The following is a 10175-nucleotide window of genomic DNA, read 5'->3' as shown; positions in this document are numbered from 1 at the left end:
ATATATATTATATTTTTTATTTTTATTGATAAAAAATATAAATTTTGTGATAAAAAAATTTTCTTAAAAAATTAATTATTATTTTTTTATGTGAACAATTGTTTTTATTAATATTTTATTATTAAATAAAGCTTTTTTGACAAGACGAAACTGGAACTAGAGAAGATGTAAGAGTATATACAGTTCTCACATTTAACTGAACTGTAACTGTTATAAGTTCAGTTTTCAAAAACTGAACCATAAAATAGTATACTGAACTGTTAGTAAAAGTGGATCAGATACTTTTAGTATAATATAGTACAGTTAACTGCAGTACAGTACAGTTCAGTTATTTTTGAACAGCCCTATCCTAATGTATTATCCTTCGTCAATTTTTGTTTTTAATTTATATCAAATATTACATTAATGAACTAGTGTTGTTTCATAATATTTATTACATCGATTATGTAATATCTCAATTCTAAATTTAAAATATGTCATAAATATTTTAACCGGTTTGAAATCTCGTTATTATTTCTGTATTGTATATTGTAGAGCCATCAAAATGAGTCACAACACGCGGGTCAACCCGACCCGTCATGGGTTCGGATCGGGTTGGGTTTGAAAAATACAACCCACTTATATGCGGGTCAAATTTCAACCCGACTCATTTAGACCCGGCTCATGCGGGTTGAACCCGTGGTGAGCCGGGTTAGCCCGACAACCCACCTACCTAATTTTATTTTTTTAATTTATTATTTTATTTATGAAACCCTAAAAAATAAAATACTTTCTTCACACTCACTGTGTATACCAAAAAAGTAACCTCTGCTCTCACAAATCACTTTCATTGTACTTGCTCTCATTTGACGATGCTCTCACCCTCACTTTACTAAAATTCTTCAAGGAGCAAGTAAAACACCCTTCCTTTTTTCTTTTCTTTTCTCACTTCTCTTTTTTTTTTTCAAAACCCTATAATGACAAAAATAAGGGTTTGCGAATTTGTTTTTTGTTCTGGGGGATTTGAAGACATGAAATGATTTTTTCATGTTCTGACATGCTTGTATCAGATTTTGTTCATTTTATTTAAACAATTTGAGTATACATTATTTGAACAAACTCTTTTTGATATCTTTGAATATTTGGGAAATTATGTTACAGATTAAACTATTAATTTTTTGTTGATATTGTTGAATATTGTGGATTTATCTATTCAAGATTCTAATATCGTAAATGGATAAGGAACAAAAAATGATGAATATAAAAAACTTATTTGTATGTTTTTTGTGTTTGTTTTTGGATGACGGATTATAGTGTACTTTTTATTATTATTTTGAATTGTCTTTAACATAATTTTTTGGGAGTGAAATTTGTTTAAATTTAAATTACAGAAAGTTTATATTTTTTTTTATTTCAAAAAAAATGTAATTAAATGGGTTAGTGAGCTAACCCGTTTACCCACCAACCCGTGGTGGGTCGGGCCGGGTTCAAGTTTTTCTGGCTCGCTAATAAATGAGCTGGGTTGGATTGGCTCACTAAGTGACCAACCCGTGGTGGATCGGGCCGGGTCGAGTCGGGTTACCCGTTTTGACAGCTCTAGTATATTGATTGAAATAAGTAAAAACATGCCTACAATAATAGTTTCTTTAAATAATCAAACTCAGAATACGTTTTAAAGATTGAAACTTAATTTGAGTACATTTTTGTCTAATGTTTTAGTTAATATCGAATTTGATGTGTTTTCAGTACTTACTACCATTTTTCTCGAAATTTGATATCTATTTATTTTAAAATCTTAAAATACTATATTTATGAATCCTTCTTGCTCACATGTTACATATATGATATTTATATTTAAATGGGTTAAATATGTTTTTAGTCTCTATATTTTGAGACGATTTTGGTTTTAGTCTCTATTTCAAACTAGGTACAATTTAGTCCTTCAATTTTAGAAAACTCTGGTTTTTGTCTTTTTTACCAAATTTTTTTAACTTTATTTGTTATTTTAAGCATGTTTCATTGTAGTATTTGGATTGTTTACACTCTTTGACATATTTTTGCTTCAATGTTAACTGAGAAACGCGTTTGAAAAAACAAATAAAGTTAAAATAAATTTAGTAAAAAGGACTAAAATCAGAGTTTTCTAAAATTGAAGGACTAAATTGTATTTAGTTTAAAAAAGAGACTAAAATCAAAATCGTAAGACTAAAAACATATTTAATCCTATTTAAATTCTATCAATAAAAAAATATAAGTTGTCTGAGCATTAATCTAAACAATATTAGTATAAATCTAAAAATTTTAGAAAACTATTTCTACACAGAAAAATAAGTAAAAAAAAAAAAAAAAAAAGAGTCCATCTTGACTTCTTTTTTACGATGGGACCTATCTTTAGCTTTGATATTAAATGAAAGGAAAGCGACTAAGCTTGGGAGACAACATTGTCATGTCAACTGTAAGATGGGAAATTGAGGTCAATTGTAAGAAATGTTGATAATTTATGACAAATCAGCATGTACTTTTTGTATTTTTTTCATTTTTATTAATATTTTCTCCAATTTAACTCATTTCAATTTCAAGTATAGAAGCACATTCAATTTTTTATTTCAAGCATACACTCTTATTCTTTTTTTTTTTCTTTCGAAGTTACGAATTTTGAGTAGCACCAACAAGTATAAAGTCGCATTTGGTAGGGAGATTATTCAAATTTCTTTAAAATGTATAATTTCTAAACTTATAATACATATTTTTTAAAACATTTTCATGAATATGGCATTTTTAGGAATTATTCTTTAGTTAAGTTTTTCACCAAAACTTTTCCATAGAAAATGAGTGAGAATTTAATATTTTATGGAGATAGAACTGTTTCACGATGTATATACCAAACATGTTTATGAACATAATTCCAAAATGAAAAATTAGTAAAAACTAGATTTTCTGAGCTACAAAGAGATCCTGTATGAACCACTATATATACTGATTCATTAAATACTTTTTGTATTCATTGAATACAACTTGTTGCTGCCAATACAAATCTAATTTACAACATAAAGAAAAAGGTTTGGTTAATAAAGAAAAAAATATTAACTTCATTTCTTATCTATTGAAAATAAATTTATTTGAATAAATCCATACCTTACCTTAGAAATTGAAAAGTTTAGAATTCATTTCTTTTATCAAAGGAAAAGTTGTAATCAAGTGGTTGTTATAATTTTTAAATATAATATTGTAAAATATCTATTTTTTAATATTATTAAAAATAATAATTTTTTAAGAGATAGTTTAGGTAATGGATTTGATTTACTTTTTTTACTACAAAACATCAAGTTGAGTTTTTCTCATCAGTTTTCTTCTTAGTTTCATTTTCTCTTTCTCTCTTTTTAGTTTTTTATTTCTCTCTTTCTCTTTTAAACATTATCTTAGATATAAATTTTATCAGAGTTTCTTGTTAGTTTTGTGATTCTCACATATTTTTGAAAAATTTTATTATATTATGGAGAACTTAGATAATACATCACAATCTCCCAAAAATTGATGAGATTTTGTAAGTATTATTTACTACAGTGGTATGGGTATTACGTAAATAAATGCAGATATAAGTGAAAAGTAGGTGCGTACTGATAAGCTAAGAAAGTGTGTAATAATCTTGAATTTTTTGAACTATATGATTATCACGGAAACAAGATGCGTATGGATAGCTGTTATCTAGAAGTGAGAAAAATACAGCAGTCAATTTTGGCACTATGGCGAACATTAACACAGCTCACATCCCTTTCACCCCTGTGAAACACTGTTAGGATCAGAACACCATTGATGAGCTAGTGACACCTATGTCTTTCTCTCTCTTCATTTTCTGCATATACTTACAAAAAGCTCACGAGAGCGCTTGCAAATGAATTTTCAAAAAATTAAGAGAAAAAGCTAAGAGAGCAGCTTAATTTTTTTGTTCAAAAAAAGGGCATCCACAAACTTAGAATAATGCAATACAATGAACACAGAGAAAACCCTGCAAGTAGCACACGCACACTTGCAAACGAAAAGCATAAAAACAAAACTCCGCCAAAACAAACTTGTGGCTGTGATCAAATCTCCCTATTCTCCTTCACACCACTTCCAAAAAGGGAACATCACATAAAACCATTCCATACACCATTATATGTAGCACAATTCCTTCACCTCACTCTCCTTCAGATTCAGTTCAAACCAGAATTCCCGTTACCCTTTTACCTTTTTTCCTACCCTTTTTTCAATTACATTTTCATTCCATGCACGTGAGTTAATGTTATACGTATATATGTACCCAGCTACCACTCATTGAAAAAAGGGTACGTTCATATATCTATATCTATATATAAATATACTTTTTGCTAGCATATCGTTGGAGTTTCCAATCTCGCGTAACATAGAGTGTTGATTTGGAATTGATGCTTGCCGTGGCACCTTTGAGGAGCATCAAAGATGAAAAGAACCAAAGAGAGATGGAGGCAGCAAAAACGACATCAGATGATGATGACTTTGGTGAGCTTTCTGAAGGGAACTTATTGGAGAGCATCAACTTCGACGATCTCTTCGTCGGCATCGACGTTGGCGGAGATGTCTTGCCGGACTTGGAGATGTTTGGTGAGTTTTCCGTCAGCGCCGGGGAAGAGTCATCGGAGATGAACTCATCAGGAGAGAACAGCAAGGAGGAGAATGATCGAAACTGTGTTCTGACTGTTTCAAAGAAGGAAGTAGAGGAAGACAAAAGTTCTTGTGCTGCTTCAGGTCAAGACTCGGTGTCAAACCGAGGAGAGGAGATAGTGAGCAAGAATGGTGAATCGGTGGTGGTGAATCCTGCGCCAAAAGAAAGTGGAAAAGGAAGAAAATCTTCATCGGCTCAGTTGAAGAATAATAGTAATAGTAATAATCCTCAAGGGAAGAGAAAAGTGAAGGTAGCTAGATATAGTTTGTTTGTACTTTGAACTTTATCTTCTAATTTTTTTTTCTTTCTCTATACTACTTAGGGGATTGGTTTCAGTGAATGTAGGTAATGTCATGAGACACCAGTCATGTGCAACTGAGCTAACAATTACGGTTCTGTCACTGTCTCAATTATGACTCATGACAAAGTTCCTTAGTGTAAAAAACTCACGGGCACCCTAAGGGTGTAAAGAGAGAGAAATTCAAAGTTTCAGTATTAGCATTAGAAAAGAAAAACTTAGATTCAATTCAACAAGAGCTTTTAGTAGTTTTCTTATACCAGAATCAGGGGTTTACTTGGGTATGTACTGTGTTGACTTTATATGCATTATTCTTTATCAAACAGATTACAACAACAAAAATCAAATTCAAAGTAACAAAATATGAAGAGAAAACAACAGCTAAGTTCTTTTATGAACTGCAAAATTGATAGTTAGAAGTTTTTGAGGGCTTTACAACTTTGAATTAGTCATATGGGACAGTACTATTGGTATGTGTGTGTATTTATGTTTTCCTTTTTCTGGGTTATGTGTAGGTGGATTGGACTCCAGAATTGCACAGGCGATTTGTGCAAGCTGTGGAACAGCTAGGAGTGGACAAGGCAGTGCCTTCAAGGATTTTGGAGATTATGGGAATTGATTGTTTAACTCGTCATAACATAGCAAGCCACCTTCAAGTACATCCTCCAACTTATTCTTCCCTTCTGTACTCATAATTTTTAATCTTTTTGTAAATCAACTTTCATGCTGCAGTTAATTAAGCTTAGGGTTGATTCTAAACTTGTGTGGTCAAGTTGATTCACTTATATATCTATAAGCATGTGGTATAAACCTCAATACAAGGATCTGGAGAATTCATTCAAGGAATAAGAATAGAAACAGTAAAACCTTCTCTCATGATGATGATGTTGCTTCTCCAATTCTAGATAATTTTGTGACAAGAGAAAGAAACTCTTTTCTGGTTCTTTCCTTTCTCTTTCCGTATGATATGTATGGTTGAAAGAAAACAAAGAAACGCGTTTCCTTCAAACAATTAATACACAGTTTCATTAAAAACATAAAATCTCCTATCAGAAGTTGTCTCTTAATCAATATTTTATGAACTGATATATGACATGACACACCAGTTTGTTTGCATGCAGTGGCCAAAGTTTGGACTTTTTGTTTGTCTTATGGTTCCACACATTAGATGCTTGGTTTTGAATCAATGATAATAATTGAAAAGCAGGATTCGAGAAAAGGGTATCTGAAACATACGGGTTTTTTTTTTTTTTTTTTGTGTTTGAATGCAGAAATATAGATCTCATAGGAAACACCTTCTGGCTCGTGAGGCTGAAGCAGCAAGTTGGAGTCAAAGGAGGCACATACATGGTGTTGGGAAGAGAGAGGTGAGTCCATGGCTAGCACCCACCATGGGATTCCCTCCTCCAATGACCACAATGCACCATTTTAGACCTCTACACGTGTGGGGGCACCCTTCCATGCACCATTCCTTCATGCACGTGTGGCCCAAACATCTTCCACCGTCACCACCACTCTCATGGCCATCACCTCCACCACCACAAGACCCTTCATTTTGGCACCAAACGGTTAACTCTCTCAACTTTTTCTTCCTTCTTCATTCTTTCTTTCTCTTTCTTCTCCACAACTCGTAATTATTCAAAACTTGATCTTCATTTCAATAATTATTCTGGCACATGTGCAACAGTATAAAGTAGTTTTACTTTATCAATTAATTATATATATCTGAATCGAATCGTACTACATGTTATCAATTATAAAACTTTATGAATGTATATATATACAGTGGTTTATAGTCGGATATTGTTTTATATTGTTAGTGCGTAAACATATTTTTATATGTAGAAAAATCTGTTCTCCTTTTAACCAAAAACTTACATCATCATCCATCTTTTTTTTTTTTTTTCATTATCTTTTCAAGCATGCCGTCACATAGAAATCACTTCTCTTTTGTCTCTTTGCCAACCCTTTCATTGAAAACAGTTTTATTAACAGTAGTCTTTAAGTTTGATTTGAAGATATTAAAAAAGAAAATATTTATCTCCCCTGGAAACTTATATATACAATTTATTCTAGTCTCATTTTCAAATTCAAATTATCTGTTTTGTTTTTCTCATTTGTATGATTAAAAAGCAACACCTTAGGAAAACTATTCTTTTATTAGTTTAGAAAGTTCTATTAAAATTACTTTTATTATCTAACTAGACAGAAAAGAAAACAAATATCGATAAAAAAAAATACTAATTTGAGTTTATATCGATAAAGAAAAAATAAATATATTCATAGTTCCTCTTTCTTTATTTGTCTAAGATTTCATAAATATGCCTTGAAACAGGCTCCAAATGCTCTAATACCAGGAACAGCTTGTTTCCCACAACCTCTGACACCAACGGTAACTACTCATTACAGCCTTATAATTTTGGAGCCATGCAAATTGTCTTCACCTTTAACTTTATACTCTTGAATCATTTTACGAACATTTCTACAGTATAATGTTATTGTCATATTTACTTGCAACCAGAAACACGGTATAAAATCATTGTCTCATTTTCTGGCAACCAAAACACATATACTATATTGCAGTATAATTTTGGCTCACTCACCACTGAGAAAATACAAATATCATGCAGGGTTTTGGAACTCACCATGTCCCTGGCATCCCACCCCATGCCATGTACAAAGCAGATCATACCATTGGCATCCATGGTCCTCGTCCTCTATTAGATTTTCACCCGGTAAATTTCTATCTTTTTTTCTCTTTTTTCCTTCAATGATTATGACAAACAGTTAAAAAACAATCTTACACTGTTTATCGGATGAAATTGTTAGAAGTGGATTTTAAACCTAATTCAATCTCAAGAAACCAACTTAAAAGATAAGGTTTGCACCCACCTATATACTCTAAATTGGTGTTATTTCTAGTCACGTCTAACTTTCAACATATATATAAGATGATATTAATACATGGCCTAATTTTTTTTCTTATATTTTCTTTCCCACATAAACATAAACATGTGTTTGAATGAGGAAAAGTCTATTGATTTTTTTTATCGGTAATATTAGTTGTTAGTATTTGTTATCAAAAGAAATTGAACTCAACTTTTTTTCATTTTCTCTTTCCAAATATTCTAAATTAACTTTATATGTCTAAATTGTTAGTAGGAGAGTTGAATCTCCAATCTTTTCTATCCTTCATTCTAACTAAAGTTAATTGCATTGCGTATTAGGTTTTCCTTTTAACGACTCTTATGATGAATTACATGCAACAGTTTCTTTGCTTTTTCCTTTCATTATGCTTCATCACTTGTTTTCCACAAGCATAGACATCATTGGTCTAACTATCTAACATTTGTAGGTTGGCATGGATGTGTCTGTGTGTGATTGTTCAACATAAAAAGAGTAGAACTACATAAGACTAATTACTTTTTTGTGTTCTTTTTTGTTTATCTTAATTTGCAGTCAAAGGAGTGCATAGATGCAGCTATTGGAGATGTTTTATCAAAGCCATGGCTGCCCTTACCTCTTGGACTGAAGGCTCCAGCAATTGACAGTGTGATGAGTGAATTACAGAGACAAGGGATTCCAAACATTCCACCTTCCAGTGCTTGAAACTGAGCAACGTTTGAGGGAATGTTCTTCCCTTTGGTGTCCTTTGAAGGACGCTTAACCCTAATTTGACGACTTCTCATCCATTAGATGTTGCATTCCATATATGTTACATCTAAGCTACTGTGTGAGTTAATTCATATGCTTCTTCTTTTCCTTTCAACGCCAGAAAGAAAAAAAGAAAAAACTTCAAGAACTTTTCTAATTTTCCTGAGCTATAATGCACCAGTTATAGTGCTTTCATCATGATGTTGTGATTGTAGCCATTTTGTATACGTAAGTTTTTGTAAAGGCATATTTTTCTAATAGCTTCAGCAGCTGAGAAAGTATCAATAAATTTAGTGCTTTAATCAAATGTTTTTTTTTCTATTAAAAATCTAATTAATTAAGTGTTCACTTTAGGAGGATTTCACCTTTCCTTTTTTACATCGTCCTACATTTCAGAATAAAATTGAAGAGAAAAAAAAAAGTATGTTTACCTCTCTTATTTTTTATTATGAAATATGAGATTTCAAGAATAGAAGTAAAATATATGTGAAAAAAGTTATCTTTTTTGAAAAAGGAAAAAAAAGTGTGAAAATATAAACACATTTCAAGATTTTATGTTTTAAGAAATTTAAAGACACATAAAAATGTTCTTTTCTTAAAACTACTTAAAAGTAAATAAATAATGAGAATGCTAGTAATATAATCATACAATTGAAAATAATTTAAGCCATTAATATTATAATAGTAATGTCATAAATATGATATGAATATATTTTCTTAAAATTCTTAATATTTAAGAAATTTAGAAATTGTTGTAATATCACTTTTCAGTTTCAGCTTTTTGTCGGAGTGAGTAAACCTAATATCCCTTTGAGAAGGAGTTTTCAATTCTTATGACCTGCATTTTTTTTTATAGTTGATATTTGATATTTGTGAGAAATCAAAGAGTTTTCTTTATAGCTTTTATAATTTAACTTTTTTTCATTTGAGACTTCAGTGGATTGAGGGTTTGTGATTTTGGATTTTAGAGGTGAATTATATTTTCAAACATCAAGAAAAAAAAAATACAAGCCATAAAAGGAAAGAAATAATACTGGGGTTTGATGACGTACAGGGTTAACTTATTAACTTTTTTCTTAACTTTTTTAATTATATATATATAATAACGTCAATCTTGTTAAGTTTTAATAGATTAATTAATACATTTAAGAATAATCTAAAATAATTATTATCTTTACATATTAAATTATTCTAATTATAATTAATAATTAAACTTTAATTTAGAAGGGTTTGATAATTTAAGTTATAATATTATTATATATTTATATTACTCAAGTAATACTATACAGAAAATTAATTTTATTTTAAAAAATAAATTAACTGACAGGTCGGTCTCATCCTTGTTTTTGGTTCGTCAAATTGACAAGTTAAACAGAATGAGATAAAGCAGAGAGATAAATAGATTGAAAACTCCTACCTAACTAACGAAATTTTAGTATGTTTATAATTGGTTCAAACTTGTTTTATCATACCTATTTCGTGCCTTAGCATTTAGACATAGGGTTATTTTCATTTAAATAATTGGATACTTTAATTATTTTGTATTTATACATGTAATTATAT

General features: G+C 30.4%; 1 protein-coding gene across 1 annotated transcript; it reads left to right on the top strand.

Moving 5' to 3' along the window:
• The first annotated feature begins 4384 nt into the window (after window positions 1-4384).
• Window positions 4385-8919, top strand: LOC106756311 (transcription activator GLK1). The gene is made up of 6 exons (XM_014638690.2): window positions 4385-4910; window positions 5474-5614; window positions 6230-6526; window positions 7294-7350; window positions 7589-7693; window positions 8418-8919. Exons 1-6 carry the CDS (start codon window positions 4404-4406, stop codon window positions 8565-8567), a joined length of 1257 nt encoding a protein of 418 aa, XP_014494176.1. The 5' UTR covers window positions 4385-4403; the 3' UTR covers window positions 8568-8919.
• The last annotated feature ends 1256 nt before the right edge of the window (window positions 8920-10175 follow it).

This window comes from Vigna radiata, chromosome 2, assembly GCF_000741045.1.
Source record: "Vigna radiata var. radiata cultivar VC1973A chromosome 2, Vradiata_ver6, whole genome shotgun sequence".
Taxonomy (NCBI): domain Eukaryota; kingdom Viridiplantae; phylum Streptophyta; class Magnoliopsida; order Fabales; family Fabaceae; genus Vigna; species Vigna radiata.
Note: the sequence above shows the minus strand (reverse complement) of the source record. Positions and strands in the feature narration are given on the sequence as shown.

Excerpts from the sequence above, each read along its gene's own strand:
- LOC106756311 (XM_014638690.2), top strand. The coding sequence starts at position 4,404 with ATGCTTGCCGTGGCACCTTTGAGGAGCATCAAAGATGAAAAGAACCAA. Across the intron at positions 4,911-5,473 it reads AAGGGAAGAGAAAAGTGAAG|GTGGATTGGACTCCAGAATT; the intron begins GTAGCTAGATAT and ends GGTTATGTGTAG. Across the intron at positions 7,694-8,417 it reads CTCTATTAGATTTTCACCCG|TCAAAGGAGTGCATAGATGC; the intron begins GTAAATTTCTAT and ends CTTAATTTGCAG.